This window comes from Danio aesculapii, chromosome 19 (genome assembly GCF_903798145.1).
Source record: "Danio aesculapii chromosome 19, fDanAes4.1, whole genome shotgun sequence".
NCBI lineage: Eukaryota > Metazoa > Chordata > Actinopteri > Cypriniformes > Danionidae > Danio > Danio aesculapii.
This window is the reverse complement of record NC_079453.1, coordinates 38,942,473-38,963,610: the sequence shown is the minus strand read 5'-3', so window position 1 is coordinate 38,963,610 and position 21,138 is coordinate 38,942,473. Positions and strand designations below refer to the sequence as shown.

The following is a 21,138-nucleotide window of genomic DNA, read 5'->3' as shown; positions in this document are numbered from 1 at the left end:
GCAGATCAGTTTTATCCGTTTTATCGCTTCCTTCTCATTCTCCAACAATTCTCTATCTTGTTTCAGACTTTCTGAGTCTCTTTCTAAAATCAACAGTTTCTGTTGTAGATTTTCCACATCTCTCTTCAGCAGTTTTCTTTCACTCTCCAGTAATTCCTTTTCAGTCAATGCCTCCTTCATCTGGATCTCAACATCTTCAGACTGCTTTGTCAGCTCAGTCATCATGTCCTGGTTTTTCATGGTCATTGCTGCTCTTTCATTTTCAATTATGCTCTTTTTGTTTTCCATTTCAGTTTGTTGTCTGTAAATCTCTGCTTGCATTTGCTGTAGTTCATCTTCTCTGAGTGTCATTTTCTTTTTCTCATTGTCAATCATTTCAGTTAGTTTGAACATGCTTTCTCTCATTTGCTCAAGATTGTGTTTCTCTTTTTGTATATCTGCTAATGCAGATTCATGTAACACTTTTATTTCATCATCCTTTCTCTTTGTATCTTCAGCAAGATGAGCAAGATCCTCTTTCTCTTTTTGAAGATTTTCTGCCATCTTTTCCAAACTCTGTCTTTCAGTTCTTGTCTCTTCTTTTAGCTTTCTGATATAATCAGCTTCTCTTTGCAGCTCAATTTTCATCTGTTCTAACTTGTTCTTCTCTTCATGAGTTGCTTGTTTTTGATATTTAAGCTCATTCATCTCTCCCTCTACAGCTTTTCTCTTTTGGTCCATTTTATTCTCGTATGTGTTCAGCATTTGGGTTTTTTCTTCAATGAATCCCTTTTCATTATTCAGTTCAAGATCCATTTGATGTTTTTGAGCTATCATTTCAGACTTCTCTTTCTCGAGATTTGCCCTTTCTTTAGTTGCGTACTCCATCATTTGATTGATTTCTCTCTGCAGTTGGTCTATTTCAGTTTTCTGTCCTTCAAGTCTGTATTTTTCATTTATGATCACTTTTCTATTGGCTTCTATTTCATCTTGCTGTCTGTAAATCAAAGCTTGGAGTTGTTCAAGTTCAACCTCTCTCAGTCTCAGTTGTTCGCTCTTATTCACAATGTCATCCTGTTGCTCTGAAATGCTCTGTCTTAGCATGTCTCTTTCTGCCTGTATTTCCGCCTGTTTGATCTTGATTTTCTCTCTTTCTTCAACAAGCTCGTTTTCCAGATCCTCCTTGGCTCCTGCTATATCTGTCACAGTTTTTCTCAGCTCAATCAGAACTCTTTCCTGCATCTGTTTATTAGACTCATTTGCCTTCCTTTGCACTTCTGTTTCTATCTCCATGTTTTCTAGAGCCACTTGTTTCCTCCCAAGTTCCTCAGCTAGACTGTCCACACTTTCCCTGTCTTTCTTAAGTTTTGTGGTTGCTTCTTCAAGCTTCTGTCTTTCATTTTGTAATTCTAGTTTTGTCTTTTCAGCTTCTCTTTTTAGCTCAGCATTTATTTGCTCAACCTTATCTCTCTCATCCTCAATCATTTGTTTCTGGAGTTTATTGTTCTCCAGCTCTTTAGTCACATCCAGTCTTGTTTGTTCCAGTTCATCCATTTCTCTCTTTATCCTTGTCCTGCTGTGGTCAATTCCTTCCTTTTCACTCTGCTCTTTCAACTCTTCTCTCAAACTGATGTCTGCTCTTTCCTTCTCAATACGATCCCTCTCTTTTTCTAGATCATCTTTCTGTTTCGATAAGTTCATTTTCAACTGCTCAAGAATCTCCCTCTCTTTCTGTATCTCCACCAGTTGCATTTCATATAGTCTAGTCTGAGATTTAAGCTGTTTTTCAAGATCTTCTATCTCTGTCTTAGTTTTCTCCAGGTCAATCTTTTCTTTTCCAAGAGTGTCTCTATCAGATTCAAGCCTTTGTTTTTGTGCTCTTAGATTTGCTTCCTCATCTCTGATCCTGTCTGATGATGTCTCTATATCTTTCTTTTCATTTTGAAGTTTAATTATCATTTGCTCATTATTTCGTCTATCGTTTTCTATATCTCGCCTTTGTTTTTCAATATCTTCAGCTTCTTTTTTTAGCTCAGCTTTTATTTGCTCAACCTTATCTCTCTCATCTTCAATCATTTGTTTCTGCAGTTTATTGTCCTCCAGCTCTTTTGTCACATCAAGTCTTGTTTGTTCCAGTTGATCCATTTCTTTCTTTATCCTTGTCCTACTGTGGTCAATTCCTTCCTTTTCACTCTGCTCTTTCAGTTCTTCTCTCAAACTGATGTCTGCTCTTTCCTTCTCAATATGATCCCTCTCTTTTTCTAGATCATCTTTCTGTTTAGATAAGTTCATTTTCAACTGCTCAAGAATCTCCCTCTCTTTCTGTATCTCCACCAGTTGCATTTCATGTTGTCTAGTCTGAGATTTAATTTGGTTTTCAAGATCTTGTTTTGCTCTGGCCACCTCTGTCTTAGTTTTCTCCATGTCAACCCTTTCTTTTTCAAGAGTGTCTCTATCAGATTCAAGCCTTTGTTTTTGTGCTCTTAGATTTGCTTCCTCATCTCTGATCCTGTCTGATGATGTCTCTATATCTTTCTTTTCATTTTGAAGTTTAGTTATAATTTCTTCATTATTTTGTCTATCGTTTTCTATAGCTCGCCTTTGTTTTTCAGTATCTTCAGCTTCTTTTTTTAGCTCAGCTTTTATTTGCTCAATCTTATCTCGTTCATCCTCAATCATTTGTTTCTGGAGTTTATTGTTCTCCAGCTCTTTAGTCACATCAAGTCTTGTTTGTTCCAGTTCATCCATTTGTTTCTTTATCCTTTTCCTGGTGTTGTCAATTCCTTCCATTTCACTCTGCTCTTTCAACTCTTCTCTCAAACTGATGTCTGCTCTTTCCTTCTCAATACGATCCCTCTCTTTTTCTAGATCATCTTTCTGTTTTGATAAGTTCATTGTCAACTGCTCAAGAATCTCCCTCTCTTTCTCTATCTCCGCCAGTTGCATTTCATGTTGTCTAGTCTGAGATTTAAGTTGGTTTTCAAGATCTTCTTTTGCTCTGGCCACCTCTGTCTTAGTTTTCTCCATGTCAACCCTTTCTTTTTCAAGAGTGTCTCTATCAGATTCAAGCCTTTGTTTTTGTGCTCTTAGATTTGCTTCCTCATCTCTGATCCTGTCCATTGCTTTCTCTATATCTTTCTTTTCATTTTGAAGTTCAATTATCATTTCTTCATTATTCCGTCTATTGTTTTCTAAATCTCGCCTTTGTTTTTCAGTATCTTCAGCTTCTTTTTTTAGCTCAGCTTTTATTTGCTCAACCTTATCTCTCTCATCTTCAATCATTTGTTTCTGTAGTTTATTGTTCTCCAGCTCTTTAGTCACATCAAGTCTTGTTTGTTCCAGTTCATCCATTTCTCTCTTTATCTTTGTCCTACTGTGGTCAATTCCTTCCATTTCACTCTGCTCTTTCAGTTCTTCTCTCAAACTGATGTCTGCTCTTTCCTTCTCAATATGATCCCTCTCTTTTTCTAGATCAGCTTTCTGTTTTGATAAGTTCATTGTCAACTGCTCAAGAATCTCCCTCTCTTTCTGTATCTCCACCAGTTGCATTTCATGTTGTCTAGTCTGAGATTTAAGTTGGTTTTCAAGATCTTCTTTTGCTCTGGCCACCTCTGTCTTAGTTTTCTCCAGGTCAACCCTTTCTTTTTCAAGAGTGTCTCTATCAGATTCAAGCCTTTGTTTTTGTGCTCTTAGATTTGCTTGCTCATCTTTCTGTTTTGATAAGTTCATTTTCAACTGCTCAAGAATCTCCCTCTCTTTCTGTATCTCCACCAGTTGTATTTCATGTTGTCTAGTCTGAGATTTAAGCTGTTTTTTCAAGATCTTCTATCTCTGTTTTAGTTTTCTCCAGGTCAAACCTTTCTTTTTCAAGAGTGTCTCTATCAGATTCAAGCCTTTGTTTTTGTGCTCTTAGATTTGCTTCCTCATCTCTGATCCTGTCTGATGATGTCTCTATATCTTTCTTTTCATTTTGTAGTTTAATTGTCATTTCTTCATTTTTTTCGTCTATCGTTTTCTATATCTCGCCTTTGTTTTTCAGTATCTTCAGCTTCTTTTTTAGCTCAGCTTTTATTTGCTCAACCTTATCTCTCTCATCTTCAATCATTTGTTTCTGCAGTTTATTGTCCTCCAGCTCTTTTGTCACATCAAGTCTTGTTTGTTCCAGTTGATCCATTTCTCTCTTTATTCTTGTCCTACTGTGGTCAATTCCTTCCTTTTCACTCTGCTCTTTCAGTTCTTCTCTCAAACTGATGTCTGCTCTTTCCTTCTCAATATGATCCCTTTCTTTTTCTAGATCATCTTTCTGTTTTGATAAGTTCATTTTTAACTGCTCAAGAATCTCCCTCTCTTTCTGTATCTCCACCAGTTGCATTTCATGTTGTCTAGTCTGAGATTTAAGTTGTTTTTCAAAATCTTCCATCTCTGTCTTAGTTTTCCCCAGGTCAACCTTTTCTTTTTCAAGAGTGTCTCTATCAGATTCAAGCCTTTGTCTTTGTATTCTTAGATTTGCTTTCTCATCTTTCTGTTTTTCAGTATTTTCAGTTTCTTTTAGGAGCTCAGCTTTCATTTTATCCAATTTCTGCATTTCTTTACCAATCACTTCTTTCTGATAGTTTAAAGCCTCAAACTCTTCAGCTAAGGTGGTTCTCTTTTCTTTAATATTCTCTAGATCTCTGTTCAGAATTTCTCTGCTGTTTTCAATATGATATTTTTCTCTGAGAACTTCTTGTTTTATCAAATCAACATTTTCATTTTCCCTCTTCACTTCGTTTTGCATCTCATTCACTCTTTGCTTTTCTTTTGTTATATCAGCCCTTTCCTTTTCCAGTCTGTCCATCACATTTTCTAATTCTCTCTTTTGCTTTTCCATTTTAGCCTGTCTTTCATCAAGTTCATTCTGTTTTGAATTAAGCTGTGACATACGCATGTTCTGTTCATTTTCTTGGAGTTTTAAAGTGTCTTTTTCTTTTTTAACATAAATTTCCTCTTGTGAGATCTTCAGTCTCATTTGCTCAAGAGCACTTCTCTGTTTCTCTACCTCTGATAGATCAGCATTTAATTTTTTTCTCATTTCATCAAGCTCAGTTTTGCTTTTTTCCACTTCTGGCTTTTGCATTTCTAACATATATGTTTCAGCGTCAACGACTGGCTTTTGTATTCCTAGCTCTGTCTTTATTCTCTCAATATTTTCCGCTTCTGTCTGAAGCTCAGTTCTCATCTGCTGTATCTCTTTCTCATACAATTGCCTCTGGAACTGCAAGTCTTCATATTCTTTATCAAGTTTTTCTTTAAATTTTTTCATTGCTTCCTTCTCCATTTCCAATGATTTCATGCGGCTTTCAAATAATTCCTTTTGCTCGCTTACATATTTCTTTTGTAGCTCCACATTTTCATATTCTTCTCTCAAACTTTCTATTTCTTGTCTTTGTGTCTCCAGAGCTGTTGTTTCAGTCTTTACATATTCTGCTTTCTTCCATTGTACATCTTTATCAGCTTGCATCTGTTCAACTTGCATTTTTTCCATCCTTAAACTGTTCTGCAACTCATCAATTTCATCTTTTTGTCGAGCAAACTCATCTTCAACATCTCCAAGCTTTGATTTTTCCTGTTCTAGCTCAGCTCTTTCAGACTCAACCTCCCGCCTCTGTTTGTCAACCTCCATTTGCATCTCATCAAGAGCTTTTGACCTCTTTTCAGTCTCTTCAACTAGTCTATCCATGTATTGTTTCTCTTTTTGAATTTGAACTTCCATGTCTTTTACATTTTGTATGTCATTTTGAACAGCCTGCCTTTGATTTTCAATGACAGCTGCTTCTTTTTGCAGTTCAGCCTTGAGTACCTCAAATGTTTTTTCCTGCTTCTCTATATCAACTCCAATTTTGTCCATGTCCTCCCTTTTCCTTTTTGTCTCTTCCGCAATATTCATAATCTCATCTCTCTCTTTCTGAAGTTCAACCGCGGCATCTTTTAGTTTCTTTCTTTCAGCTAGAGTATCTGCTCTTAGCTTCTCAGTATCTTCAGCTACTGTTTGTAGCACGGATTCCAGCTTGTCTTTCTCCTCTGCAATACTTTGTCTTTGCAGTTTTATCTCGTCTTTCTCTCTTTTCAATTTGATTTTCGTTTGCTCCAGATCTTGTATATCTCTCATTAAATTTATTCTGCAGTCTTCAAGAAGTCGCTTCTCATTTAGTACTTCTTTTTTCACAAGCTCCACAGATTCTAGCTCTCTGTTTAATAGATGTGTCATGTCGCTCTCCATCTGCTGCTTCTGATCAATTATAGCTGCCCTTTCTCTGTCAAGATTGTCTTTTTCATTTTGCGTAAACTGCATCATGTCACCAACATGTTTTAGCTGTTCTTCAATTTCATCTTGGCTCTTCTTAAGTTCACCTTTTTCCATGAAAACTGCATTCTGGATATCCTGCATTTCTCTTTGCTGTCTGTTAAGATCAGTCTGCATTTGCTGCAGGTCATATTCTCTTATATTCATCTTACCCTTCTCGTTCTCAATGTCATCTTTCTGTTGTGAATTGAGTACAATTATCTTTTCAAGAGCGTCACTCTTTGTTTTGATCTCGTTCAGTGTAAGCTCATTCAATTCTCTCATGTTTTCTAGATCTTTCTTTTCTCTTGATAGCTCTGTTTGTATTTGTTTCATGTCATGTTTTTTCTTTTCAAGTTCTTCCCATTCTTGTTTAAGCTTCTCTGCCAATTTTTCCATATTCTGTCTTTCTTCATGCATGCTATGTTTGGATCTCTCAGTATAGGCTGATTTTCTCTGCAGCTCATATTTCATGTTCTCTAATGCTCTCTTTTCATCCTCCATCATTTTCCGCTGAGCTTCCATGTTCTCAAGTTCTTTAGCTAAAGTGAATTTCAGATCAGCCTCCATGGTTTGCTTTTCTTTTTCTACATCCTGTCGAATGCGATTCAGGACATCTCTTGCTTTTTCTAATTCTATTCTTACCATCTCTTCTTTCTGTCTGCTTTCTGCAATTTCAGTCTGCAGGTCAACCCATCCTTTCTGTACGTCTAACTTCGTCCTTTCCATCTCATCTTTGGTTTGTTCCAGCTCTTGCTTTTGCAGCTCCAATTGTAACTCCATATCTGCTGTGGTTTGCGCTGCTGTTTGTAGTGTAGCTTCTCTGAGAGAAAGTTCATCCCTGCTCAGTTCTATTTCTGCCATCTGTCTCTCCATTGTACATTTTTGAGCAAGCAGTTCTTTTTTGAAATACTCTAGAAATCGTCTTTCCTTGTCAAGCTCCTCTATGGACAGTGCCATATCATATTCACCAGCATCTTCCGTCAAATCAGTTTGGACTTGAGCATCAGCTTGTTTAATCTCCAACAATTTTATGGATTCCAGTTTGCTTTTCTCACTTTGTAGACTTAGTTCCATGATGTCCAGTTGTTGTTTTCTTTGATTCAATTGCTGGTTCTCACTCCATATTGCATCTAAGCCTCTTTGGTTCTCTTCTTTCTCAGTCTGCAGCAGTCTTTCCCAGTTTTGTAGTCTCACTCGTTTCATTTCCATCTCGTTCTCCTCCTCTTGCAGTTTGGTCATTCTCTCTTCAGCTTCATTCTTTACTGCTTTTACATCTTCATTTATCTTCTTTAGTTCTTGTTTCTCTTTTAAAATGGTTTCTTTATATTGTTCCAGTTCTTGTCTTTCTTTCTGTACACTTGCACTGAGTTCAAGGTCACTTGCTATATAACTTTTAATGGCTCCTGGTTCTTCTATTTTGGCATACTCTGAGCTTTTGGTGGCAACGATGGCTGGTTGGACCTGAAATAAATGTTCCGTGTTTGCATTTGCATCTTGTTTCAATGTTATGTAGATAAGCAATAGGTTGTTTTCACATGATGTTATTTATGATGTGTGAGACTCAGATAGAGGGCAGGAACAGCGGATTTCTACATAGAAACCGCTATCAGAAGACAAAAATGTTTATGTTTTGTGTTGTTTATAATTATTTAAATTGGCCAAAATGATAAATGCTAAACAGCATTTATAGGCTTTCAAAAGTTTTTGCTCATAAAGGGGGAAAAGTTCAAGAAATTGGCTTAAAAATGGAAGAAAAGGCGGCATGTAGTAAACATTCATTTAATATATTAATGTGTACAAACTTTTTTTGAAGGCAATAATTCAGCACTAATAATTATTATATACAGGCCTAGCTATGTGATTTATATGTTAATGTGTTATATAAAAATCAGATACAAACACCACCACACTTATACAAAGCCCTGACGAGCATAAATAACATACCCTGCCCTACAATTGCTGCAATGAAATCTCTGTCTTGTTTTGTAATAATCCATGATTTTACTGGTGTACAACTGTAACGTTAGCATCTAGATGTGCAGCAGCCTTGAATGTTTGATGGTAAGAGCACTAGATGGTTATAATTGTGGAGCCCAGTTTACCATCCACTAAAAATATATAATAATGATATAATAATAATAATAATGTAGACTATGCATCCATGCTTTAATGTGCTTTCATCTGTTTTTTTGTGTATGTGTCTGGAAGATAACTGGAAAAATGTAAAAATACTATAGTAATTTATAATATGTTTTTGAACCACACTATAGTAAAGTGTATAATGTCTAGTACAGCTCTTTGTTAATGAATGCTACAGAATACTATAGCATAGTAAACAGATAAACTGTAATAAATACTGTATTGTTACTGTAAACTGTGGTGCATTGTGATGGTATACAATTAAAGAAATGTAGCCTATTGGATATTTGTTTATTACTACAGTTGTTTTGTACCATATCCATATAATTACTACTACAGTTTAATTCAAGTATGCTTACAGTAGGTGTCTACAGCCTTTAGTTCAGTAGAAAAGTGTGCCCTCTTCATAATATAAGGATCATGTGATTATTTTCTATTTATATCTTCTTTGAAATATGGTATGGCATCACGGTGGCGCAGTGGGTAGCATGATCGCCTCACAGCAAGAAGGTCACTGTTTCGAGCCTCGGCTGGGTCAGTTGGCATTTCTGTTAGGAGTTTGCCATGTTCTCCCCGTGTCGGCATGGGTTTCCTCCGGGTGCTCCGGTTTCCCCCACAGTCCAAAGACATGCGCTATAGGTGAATTGGGTAAGCTAAATTTAAATTATCCGTAGTGTATGTGTGTGTGAGTGAGTGTTTCCCAGTGATGGGTTGCAGCTGGAAGGGCATCCGCTGCGTAAAACATATGCTGGATAAGTTGGTTCATTTCGCTGTGGCGACCCCAGATTAATAAAGGGACTAAGCCGAAAAGAGAATGAATGAAATATGGTATAAATCGCAGACTTTCCCCTATGTTTCCCATTCAGTTTTTTACTTCCTGCCGTCTATCTGAATTTCACATCCATGTGATTGAAAACAACCTATATACTGAACACATTTTATTATAAATTCCTTTTTTTTAAATGCCTCTTTTGTTTTGTAGAATTCTTTTAATGTCAGCTTGGCTTGTTTCACTCAACATTCATTGCATTACTGATATTAGCACTTCATGTTTACTTGAAGAGTCCAGTTGTCGCTGACAGTATTGATAATAAAAATAATATTTGAAAGATTCTGTCAAATGGTGAATCTTGACTTACCTTTTCTTGAGCGATGACTTCTTTCTGTCTTTTTATGTCTTCTTTTGCCTGTTCTATGTCCTTCAAGGCATTTTCCACATCTTCTCTCATCTGCTCGACCCTATCGTTCTCTTTAATCACCTCCTCCAGTCTCTCCTCCAGCTCTTCTCTTTGGCGCTGCACCATTTTCCTCATGAGTTCTAGTTCATCTTGTTCTCTCATGATCTTTTCTTCTCTGTATTCAATCTCTCTTCTCCTTCGTTGAACTTCGATCTTCAACAGCCTAATCTCATCCCTGTCTCTCTTCATCATTTCCTTGTTCTGTTCCACCTCAGCCTTAAGACCTCGCAGCATTTCTCGGATATGTTCAATCTCCAGGATGAGCCTCTGCATCTCAGCGTTCATCTCCTCTTGGTCTGCTGTCCCCATTTGACTTCCTGCCATTCGATTTTCAAACTGGAATTTTGTTTTGTGCACCATTTCTCTCGTCGCCTCGATCTGCTTAATGAGGTTGATGATTGTGAGATTCATCTGCTCTTTCTCCTCTTCCAAATCTCTCTCCTCCACCCTAAGTTCAAATTCTTCCCTCGCTCTTTGGATTTCAGCTTTAACTTGCTCCATTTCATATTTCTGCCTCTCCGTCTCTACTCTTTTAAATTCCATATCATCCTTTGCCCTTTGTATCTCCATCTTCAGTCGCTCCATTTCTTCCTTCTTCCTCATGGTCAATTTCATCCTTTGGTCAAGTTCTTTCTTCTTCCCTTCCATTTCTCTCTTCATCAGCTCCATTTCTCCAATCTCTCGTTTGGTTTTCTGCATCCTCTCCTCCAGCTCTTCTCTTTGTTTTTGTATTTCGTCTTTGACATGTTGCATTTTCTCCATCTCTGCTTTTGCTAGCTCCATTTTCCTTTCCACATCCTCCTTTTGTTTTAAGATTTCAGTCCTCATCAGTTCCATCTGGTGTCTCTCACTCTCTGCTGCCATCATTTGGTTCTCAATATCTTCTTTTTGTTTCTGGAGGTCTGCTTTCATCATTTCAAGTTTAGTCATTTCCAACCTTGCATGTTCCATCTTCATGTCAATGTTCTCCTTCTGCTTTGTTAACTCCACCTTCATGTCTTCGATCTCACCCATTTCTATCTTCATAGCTTCCATCTTCCTTATCATCTCCTCTTTTTCCTGGTTTATCTTCTCCCGTTCCTCCTGATCACCCTTTTCAGCCTCATCCCACAACCTTTCTATTTCTGCTCGCACACGGTTAATCTCCTCCTTGACCTCTCCGTAAGTGTCCTTACCTCTTAGGGTTTCTACACGTATCTTCTCCAGATCTTCTCTCTCATTCTCCATGTGCTTTCTCATGAGCCTTAAAGCTTCCTCTTGTTGTTTTGTATCCTCTAACCTTTTATTTACATCCTCTCTTTGTTCCTGAAGCTCAATGATAAGAAGTTCTGCTTTCTCTCTATCTTGCCTTGCTAACTCTCTGCTTCTGTTCATAGTTTCTGTGTCAATAACTACCTGAGATTTGATCTTCTCGAGTTCTTCTTTCTGTCTCTGCATCTGAGCACTCTGTTCTACATCATATCTCATCATATCATACCTCCGTTGTTCTAGGTCCTTCTTCTCATTCTCAATCTGAAATCTCATCTGTTCTAACTCCTTTCTCTCATTGTCCATCTCAGATAAACATTTGTCTTGATCTTCTTTGTTCTTCAGCAAATCTGTTTTGATTTGCTCAACAAACACTCTCTCTTGCTGTGTATCCTCCAACATTTTCTGCAGACTTTCCTTTTCAAAATACCTCATGTTTTCTAGCTCCTGTCTTGCTCTTTGTATCTCTTTGTTTATTTGTTCTAGTTCTTCTGCTTTCTTCTGTATTTCATCTCTTTGCTCCAGAGCCTCTGTTATTGTTTCATACCTTCTCTTTTCTGACTCTTCCAATTGCTTTTTTAAGAACATTTCAGCCTCATGGACGGCTAGTTTGGCAAGGTTTGCCTCCTCTTTTTCTTTATTCGCCACTCTAAACCAGTCCTCCATTTCTGCATGGTGTCTTTGTAGCTCATTCCTCATTCTGTTTATTTCTTCTGCTTCTTCTTTAACCTTTTCTCTGCTGATGATAATTTCCCCTCGCTCAATCTCCAACTGTTCAATCACCATTGTCAGCTGTTCTTCCCTTGCTTTAGCTTCATTCATCTGCATGATAACGACATGTTTGTCTTCCTCCGTCTCACCCTTCAGTTTGTCAAGGCTTTCCTTCCACCGCATAAGCTCCATCTTGCTCTCCTCAATGTTTTTCTGCGATCTCTCCGTCTCCTCTCTTAGTTTTTCCAGTCGTTCCAGCTCATGCTGTGTTTTCGCCCTGAGTTCGACTTCCTCTGTCTCCGTTTCACGCCACCTGCTCTCCATTTCTTCCTTGACCCTGAGGATCTCATTTCTAAGGAACTCAGCCTGTTCAATTTCTCTGCTCACCAAATCTCTCTTTCTTTCCAGATCCTCTCGCTCTTCCTCCAACTCAACCTTTGTCTCTTCCATTTGTTCTTTGGTTTTGTGGATCTCCTCAACCTTCTTCTCAATATCCTCGATTTGCCCTTGAATCTCAGCTTTCATTTTTTCCATTTTCTCATATTCCCTTATTGTGACATCCTGACTGTTCTCAATCTCCTCCTTGGCTCTTAATGTTTCATGTTTAATTCTCTCTATCTCCTGTCTCTCCCTCAGCATTTCTTCCTGTCTTCGATTCAAGTGTTCTTTTTCAGCCTTGATCTCTGCATTGACTAGTTCTGTTGTTTCTCTTTCTTGTCTGGCTTCTTCTCTTATCCTAACGCTTTCTTCTTTCTCTTTCAGTATTTTAGCTTTCTCCATATCATTAACTCTTTGCATCTCTGCTCTTATACTCTCCAACTCATCTCTCTCTCTCTGCATTCGAGCTCTGTGTTCCAGCTCCTCTGTTACAATCTCATACCTCTTCCTCTCTGCTTCTTCTTTAGCTTTCCGTGTATTGTCCTTTTGTTTTTCTAAGGCATCCTTGTCTCTCTGCATATCTGTCTTTATATGTTTGAGCCTCTCGGTTTCTCTTTTTATTTCATCAACTCTGCCCTCCATAGAAATCATGTGGCTTTGAATGTCCACTTTGGCCTGTTCAATCTTTTCCCATTCCTTCTTGACCAGCTCTCCATTCATCACCAGCTCCTCTCGACCTCTCTCAATTTCATGTTTCATCTCCTCCAGATCCTTTTCTTTTTTTAAAACGTCATGCCATTTATTTTCAATGAGGTTGTTTTCTTCAAGTGCCTGAGCTCTCAGGTGGCTTATTCTTGCATGCTCTTGTTTTGAAAACTCTCTGTTTCTTTCAACCTCTTCTCTCACTCTTTGGATCTCATCTTGAAGGTATTTCAGCTGCTCTTTCTCCCTTTGGATTACTGCTCTCTGTTCCAGTCCTTCCTTCTCTGTTTCATGCCACCTTTGCTCCATTTCCATTTTCACCTGCTGGAGGTCAAGTTTAATCTGCTCAAATTGATCTTTTTGCCTCTTGATGTCATCCTTCTTCTTCTCCAACTCATTTTTCTCATCCTCTATTTCAGCTTTCATCTGTTCCATCAGATCCTTTGCTTTCTGTGTTTCTCCAATCTTCATCTCAATCTCATTAATCTGAACTTGTATAGTGCTTTTCATTTGTTCCATTCGTTCCATCTCATGCTTGGTGCTTTCGCGGTTGCTCTCCAGCTCCTCCTTCTGTCTCAAAGTTTCATATCTGATTATCTCCAAGTTTTGTCGCTCCATCATTATTTCATCTCGCTTTTGATCTAGGCTGCTTTGCTCTGTTTGGAGATCAGACCTCATTTGCTCAACCCTCTCCCTCTCTCTGTTTACCTCTTCTTTATTTCGATCCATTCTTTCACGTATGTGATCTATCTCGGCTTTCATGTGAGTGATGGTTCTCTCTAGTTGCCCTTTCTCTGTGGTCATTCTGGTTATTTCATCTTGCTGTCTCTGAATCCTCTGCCTCATGTTGTCTATTTCAGTCCTTTCTTGTTTGGTTCCTTCCCATAGTTTCTCAATCTGCTCAATAGCACGCATCGTCTCAAATCTACGCCTTTTTAGCGAGTCTTTTCTCTTCTGGATGTCACTTGAAAGCCCACTCTTGTCATCTAGTCTTCTTTTTTCTCTGGGAGAACTGGGTGGACTTCCTGTCTCTGTTTGTGTGTGTTTAGTATTGCGTTGTCTCCACTCTGTAAAAGATTTGTACAAATAGGTTGTTATATACAACGCTGCATTGCTATTTTGTTATTATTATTATAAGCAGGGACGGGCAGTATTTATGATACATGTATACTTCAAATCCATATTTCAAATATAAAATAGTATTGTGCAATTTGTATTTGATAGGGTTTATGAAAATGGGTTAATATTTTGTATCAAAATACTTTAGTATATTGTATTTTTAAAATACTTTAAAATACTTTGTAAGAAGTCAACATGATGACATCACAAAAACGCAGCCTCAGATTGATGCTTTCTCGGATATTTGCCTAGGCTTGAGATCAGAACATCATTTGATTAAGAAGGTGGTCAATGCTTGGGGTATGGATTGAAATAATGCAACATAAAGAACATAACCAACAAATGACATGGATATATTTGGGAACAAGTCAACATTCACTGAAAATAGTATACTGGACAATGCCTAGACCAGTAATATATAATGGAAGTATAGTGTACAATTCGGCATCAGCATCGAGATGGAATAAAGTATCAGTCCTTAAGAACAGGATGAGGAGCTTCAGCACATCAGTCTCAGTGCTGCAGGTGCAGTTAATAAAGAAGAAAGATGTCTGTCTAAAGATGTCAAAGTAGCACAGTTCAGAGACACAAATACAGTATATAATATAATAATACTCCAGTCTATACAGACAAAGGGTGCCACGATTTCAAATTTATATCGAAATTCATGCTCAATGTTGATTATCGACTCAAAAAATGGAATCAGCGATGCTGCCATGCCCCCATGTCACGTCAGCTTGTCTTGCCAAGCGAAAAAAAAAAAGGCTTGTTGAAGTGCTCCTGATTCACTGAAGTCGCCAGTCTGGAAGTATTTTGGATTTTGTTTGTGTTGTCCATAAAAAAACACACAGTTTGCAAGCTCTGCAATGTACGTATACCACATTATTCCATCGGCAGCATGACTAACATGGCAGGGCATCTCCGCAGGCACCACAAAAACAGAGATTTATCTGTTAAATGGACAAGTGTAACACAAACTACTCTCCGTCTTCATTTAGAATAAAACTTCCAAGTCACTCAACATGTGCAAAGGCAATTACAAACACGGTAGGAGTATTTATAGCTGTGGGCATGTGACCTTATTCAGTGGTAGAAAACTCAGGTTTTAGGCATTTAATTAGCGTGCTAGAACCCCGTTAAGAATTCCCAAGTAGAACGCATCTCACAGCTACGGTGATACCCTCCATGTACAATCATGTGAAGGAGAAAGTTATTGAAGGTCTTAGCCATGCACATTTAGTAGTCTTGACTACAGATTGCTGGACCTCCAGAGCAACACAGAGCTTCATGACTGTCACAGTGCACAAAGGTCAGATATTATTATATTGCATAAAATGGAATAGCTTGTGCTTTCAAATTTTTTTTTTTTAAATTAAATCAAATCGAATCGAACCGTGACTTTAGAATCGAAAATGTAATCGAATTTGGAGGATCGTGACATCCTTAATACAGACTGGTTGAAAACTCCAGACTTCCATTACATGGGAGCAGCAGGATGTATATGAAGAGTTGATTTGCAAAACAGATATCTCCATTTTTTTAGAGATATCATGTTTATGTTGAAAATTGAAGAGTACAATTGTAAATAACATGATTTATGGAAATGACTACTAATTTAGTAGCTTTCAGAAATCATGTTTTTACATTAAGTATTGAAGATTTCTATTCCAAAAAAAAAATTATGTGAACAAAAAAATTTAAATGACCTGTTTATTTATCACCCTTTTAAAATATAAGACTGTAAAGAGATGGGGGCAATTTTACTGACCATCCGATGGATGAAAACACAATAAAGAGATAAAGTACTATGTTCCAACTCAATATCTGCATTACACGGTGTTTACAGTGATTAAAGAGATCAAGACAGGGCTTTCTGTATGAAATTTGTGCAGATTTTACATTAAAATGAAAGAGAAACAATGGTTTATGAATAACTCCTCATGATCAGGAGTAGAGGTGAATGAGGTGGCAGAGAAGCTGACTTACACTTGCTCAGAGAAATGCTGTTGCTGTCGAGCATTGTTTACTTCACTGAGTGAAGGAATTGATCCAAAATGCCTATTGATTAAAGGTTTGTGAAGAAATGTAATGCTCCCTTGTAAAATTTGTAAAAATGTTGTAGTCTTTTCAAAATACAAAATACAGTAATATATGTTAATACTTGTTATGGCTGCTGTATTTTGTAGTTTACTTTGATACGTGTAAAACTGAGGTATTTAGTATTTTATTTTAAAATACATTTCAATGTATTTTTGTCCATCCCTGATTATAAGGTGTACTATTTGGATGTTAATTTGGATGAAAATAAACACATTACAAAAAGCACAGTGCTTGAAGGAGTACTTTAGTCATTATCTGGAAGTTGCTAAGACTTTTATTTCAGTATGTTGATGTATTTCCAACCAGTGTTGCCAACTTAGCAATTTTGTTGCTAGATTTAGCAACTTTTCATACTATTCTAGCTAAAAAAATATTTAAAAGCACCTTGTGACAAATTTAGCAATGTTTAACGTTCATTTGGCTACCTTTAGCAACTTAAAAAAAATTAACTCAAATCAAAAGAGCAGTATGACTGCAGGCTTAACTCAGCCTAAATAGCTGAGCACAGTAGCTGTAGCAGTATGTTCATGCACATATGGAGAGGCTGGAACGCATTTCTACACTAAAAAAAAAAAAAAAAAGATTTCTGCAAAATTGTTGCAAACAATTTCTATGGGTTGAATTAATCTGAACAAACAGATTACATTTAATGTTCAACTTAATTTGTTTGTTAAAATTAAATCCAAATTGTACAACCATTTAACTTAAAAAAAAATTAGTAAATATTTTTTTTCAGCGTAGGACCCTCTGCATTTTTGGAACCTGTTGTTCATGATCCGTCCAGCAGGGGGTGATTGGGTTTCGGAGCAGTGGTGGGGTAGTGCCATAATAAAGGCTCCTAATGCAGAAATGAAACTGCAGCCTTCTCTGGTTGTGCAAGATCACCAGCAATATTTGTTGGCTGACTGCAACAGCAATAGCACACATTTCACATTTTTGGAGAAATAATTAAAACCACAACCAAAGAATTGTTTGATATGAGGTCAAACTGTTCATTTGCTGATACCTTGTTGTTAACATGTAGAATTTTTTTACATTTAGGTAGCATCAACTACCAACACAGTGCTATAATTAAATATATTTCAAATGTTTTTGCTGAGATGGCCAGTCAATTTGTAAAACTCATTAATTATTTAATATATTACATAAAGATTCTGTTTTGAGTTGTAATTATGTAATTATGATGCAATGGCATAATTTAGGGACTTTTAGCAACAAATTGTTTCTGCTTTAGCAACTTTAACCTTTAACTAAAAATGTGTTGGCAACAGAGCTTCAAACTGAAACAGAATAGTGAGTAGAGGGTGGGCTTTCTTATTGTGCATCATTCCCTCATAGCAAACTAAAGGTAAAAGGGTGTGGTTAATAATATTGTGGCTGAAGCCGTAAAACTCAAAAGCCATCAAAAGGACTGCCACTGACTTTGGATGGATTAATTGTTCACCTAAAGTAAAACAAAATCCGCTAGCAAAATAAACACTGAAAACTTTGATTTCACACAGACTTTAAAGTTTAAAGACTTAAAAAATTAAATAAAAGATTTGCCCATAGGTTATTTCAGAAATCTCTGGCCCTCCTTTTACTAGGTATTAAGATGCATTTTAGTGAAATAGATCACAAGTAGACAAGGAAGGCAAGTTAGTGTTTACACCTGTTTTTTAATCCATCTTAATAAACTGCTTTTCTGATTTATCTCGATTATGTACGCTATGTATTTTCTTCTGACAATTTGATCCAATATTCCTAAAATGTTGCTCTTATGATTGTAAAAGGAGACAACAGAAAACTTCCATTTCTGTTTTGATATTGCCAAACAATCCCTTTGTGGTTAAATTGTAATTGCTCAGAGGACATTATGCTTTGTGCATTATCCCTCCCCAGTTAGTGCAGATATATTAATAGCTAACTATATAAAATAGCCAGTGTTTGGCTGTTCACATATATTAAAGCAATTTAGTCAAATAAATTTTTGACTATAACAAGAAATGGTCAAGAGTGGACAAACTCAAAGTATTTCCAACACAATTTTTAATTTAATGACTAATTCGTATGAATTCTTACAATCTAATTCGTACAATTTAGTACGATTTGCTCATCCCCCAATGACGGTTGGGTTTAGGGGTGGGGTTAGGTGCCACGCCTCTTTTTTTACAATTTCGTCAGACTGAACTAGTACGAATTCGTACGAATTAGCCACTAAACTGACAAAACGTAAAATACTTATGTTTTCTCGTGAGATCAGGCAATTTCCCCAATCTACAGTAACTTACTATAAATCAATTACAGCAAAAATACTATATTAACAATTACAGCACCATTTATCTTGCTGTATATGTATTTTCAGCATTGTATATCTTTACTGTAAAATACATTGTAATTTCAAAACTCATAACTGTTCAACAATAAAATGATATTAGAGTTAAATACTGCATAATTTATAAAAACTATTAATATTGTATTAAATAGTTCACAAACAGATCCAGTTCTTGTTTAATCAGTGACATTATTGCTATCTACTAAAATGGATGAGATTTTCTAACCTAGTTCTTGTATGAGTTCAGGTTCTGTCATTCTCAGGATGAGATGGAAGGACACACTGTTTATGGCTGGCTCTCTTTCCAAAGCCTCAAACAGGAGCCGCATTGCCTCCTGCTGAGTTGCAGCAGCCTGCACTTTTTGCGCCGCCGCTTCATGGATCAGACTTTGGGAGATTACAGCCTCAGTAATGTCACTGACTCGAGTTGCTCTTGCAATAATCTGCTCCTTGAATTCTGTCAGGAAATCTCCAACTGTTGAGAAGAAAATCATTTGCAGTATGCTCATAAACAATGCATGACACAGTCACAAGTAACTAAAATTTGATTATATTAAGAGGTGCAGTAAACTTTACCGTAGTCTCTGGATTCTGCCATGGCTGCTTGCTACATGTTTTTAAATGACTGTAAATGTGAGTTGTGGTCTGAAAAGAATCAAACAATTGCAGTGGATATTACAGTAAAAGTAAAATAATATTATTAATTATAAATTGATAATGCAAATAAGTGTAAAATAGTGAAGTAAAAGTTTTTTTTTACAATTTTTACAAAAGAAAGTCACAATTATTAGCCCTCCTGTGAATTTATTTTCTTTTTCAAATATTTGCCAAATGATGTTTAACAAAGCAAGGAATTTTGTACAGTATTTCAATATAACATTTTCTTCGTCAGAAGAAAGTCTTCTTTGTTTTATTTTGGCTAGAATAAAAGCAGTTGTTTTATTTTTTAAAACCATTTTAAGTTCAATAGGGGATCGCGGGGCACAAAGTAACGCAGGGTAAAATGTAAAACAAAGTTTTAAGGTTTTTGCTTGAGAGGTTTTCACCAGTGTCAGCAGACGTCTTCCTGCCAATTATTGAAAAAGTTCGGCGAAATTTGGATGAGAAAAAAGAGAAAACATTTTTCCAGCATGAAAAGTAGTTTTTATTATACTTAATATTGTTTTATTTTTAAAAAATCTGTCAAAGTAAGTAAAATCTTATATTGTTGTTATATATATTATATATGTTATATATTATATTGTGTATCGTCCTGTAGGCTAAAAGATGGAACCATTTTGAAAGATGTAAAAAACAAATAGTTACTGCTAGCCAGTTTTGAGGAAAACCTGACACAGAGGGGTTAGTTTAATTAGCCACACACTTTTGGACACCAAATAAACAAACAAAATTAATTTTTTATTATTTTGAGTGTAATGTTGAGAATTTCTTATATAAAAATGTTTTAATAGAAAATATTTATTAATATAAGAAAATACATTTTATTGCTAATAATGTAAATAAATGCATTGTCTAATAATGGATAATAATGCAAATAAATCCAAATGTGTTTATCCAATAGATAAATAAATAAACATGCTGTACTATGTAGAATAAAAAATTGAGTTAAGTGCTGAGGAAAAATATTTTAGGTAAACTGAATTTAAATTAATTGTGTGAAATCTGCTTTTTTAAGCATGTGTTACAACTAACCCTCTGTCTGTTATATCTTGTGCCGCAGGTGAGGTATATAGTAACATTTTTAATCCTGGCACTTTTGACAATGCTGCACAGAAACCATAGGTCCGGCGATCATACTTTCAGTGCTCATGTGTAGGTGAGGCTTGTGTGTTGGTAAAAAAAACAAATGGTTTGTCTAACCCCATTACTTTGTTTATTATTTGGCCAAAACCAAAAAGTGTTACTTTGTGCCCCACTCTCCCCTATTATTAGCCCCCTTAGGACATTGATTGTCTACAGAACAAACCATCATTATACAATAATTTGCCTAATTGCCGAATTAACCTAGTTACGCCTTTAAATGTCACTTTAAGCTGTATAGAAGTGTCTTGAAAAATATCTAGTCAAATATTATTTACTGTTATCATGGCAAAGATAAAATAAATCAGTTATTAGAAATGAGTTATTAAAACTATTATGTTTAGAAATGTGTTGAAAAAATCTTCTCTCCGTTAAACAGAAATGGGGAAAATTACATACAGAGGGGCTAGTAATTATAAAATACATATAAAATACTTGTTACTCAAAGTATTGTGAGCCTAATAATTGTATTACTGTGTTTGTTATAGACTTTTTTTCTTTCTTTACAGATGCTTCTCTTAAACTGAATTACAAATAAAATATATACATATAATCCAAAAACCTGCCTGGACACCTACCTAAGACATTTCACAAGAAACTGATTATATTCATATTAGATTATTATAAAGATTCTTACCTTCTGTCTTATCACTGGATTTAGTTCTGTAAATTGATGTGGTGTGGTGATGGGGGCATATTGCTGTAATAACAGTGCAGGTGACTGAACATTTAAAAAACAACCCTTATCTTACTTCAGCACATGCATTACATCTACGTAATTTGCGCAAAACTGCACAGCTTTGGATTCCCTGCGTTTGATTGGCTGTGGGTGGTAACATATGTTCTGTCTGGTGTTCTCTGATAAAGGCACTGTGCAAGTCCACCCCTGACATGGTGTCATATCAAGTCTCCCCTGTGAGATGCATTTAAACTGATTATTTATAGAAATAATATTTGTTGTTGTTGTTGTTTTAATGCCTAAAAGTTTTGTATACAAAGTACATTAAATGAGACAAAATAGAGCTGAAACATACAGACCAGACCTACTAGTGTCTTTTCTTCTCTTGTTTATTTAAATTTCTAAT

The 21,138-nt window shown here is 36.2% G+C and overlaps 2 protein-coding genes across 2 annotated transcripts; both read right to left on the bottom strand.

Annotated features, from left to right (window-relative positions):
- Window positions 1-62: 62 nt before the first annotated feature.
- On the bottom strand, window positions 63-3,708 carry LOC130246319 (trichohyalin-like). The gene is made up of 2 exons (XM_056479196.1): window positions 172-3,708; window positions 63-83 (listed from the first exon to the last, which is right to left on the bottom strand). The coding sequence occupies exons 1-2, from the start codon at window positions 3,706-3,708 to the stop codon at window positions 63-65; spliced, it is 3,558 nt and encodes a 1,185-aa protein (XP_056335171.1).
- Window positions 3,709-3,994: 286 nt separating this feature from the next.
- Window positions 3,995-20,777, bottom strand: LOC130246318 (trichohyalin-like). The gene is made up of 5 exons (XM_056479195.1): window positions 20,691-20,777; window positions 18,830-18,898; window positions 18,480-18,728; window positions 9,583-13,787; window positions 3,995-7,765 (listed from the first exon to the last, which is right to left on the bottom strand). Exons 2-5 carry the CDS (start codon window positions 18,849-18,851, stop codon window positions 3,995-3,997), a joined length of 8,247 nt encoding a protein of 2,748 aa, XP_056335170.1. The 5' UTR covers window positions 18,852-18,898; window positions 20,691-20,777.
- Between the last annotated feature and the right edge of the window lie 361 nt (window positions 20,778-21,138).

Excerpts from the sequence above, each read along its gene's own strand:
- LOC130246318 (XM_056479195.1), bottom strand. The coding sequence starts at position 18,851 with ATGGCAGAATCCAGAGACTACG. Across the intron at positions 13,788-18,479 it reads TGAACTCATACAAGAACTAG|AGTGGAGACAACGCAATACT; the intron begins GTTAGAAAATCT and ends AATCTTTTACAG. Across the intron at positions 7,766-9,582 it reads AAGTCATCGCTCAAGAAAAG|GTCCAACCAGCCATCGTTGC; the intron begins GTAAGTCAAGAT and ends CATTTATTTCAG.
- LOC130246319 (XM_056479196.1), bottom strand. The coding sequence starts at position 3,708 with ATGAACTTATCAAAACAGAAAGATGAGCAAGCAAATCTAAGAGCACAA. Across the intron at positions 84-171 it reads TTGAGATCCAGATGAAGGAG|AAAGAGACTCAGAAAGTCTG; the intron begins GCATTGACTGAA and ends TGTTGATTTTAG.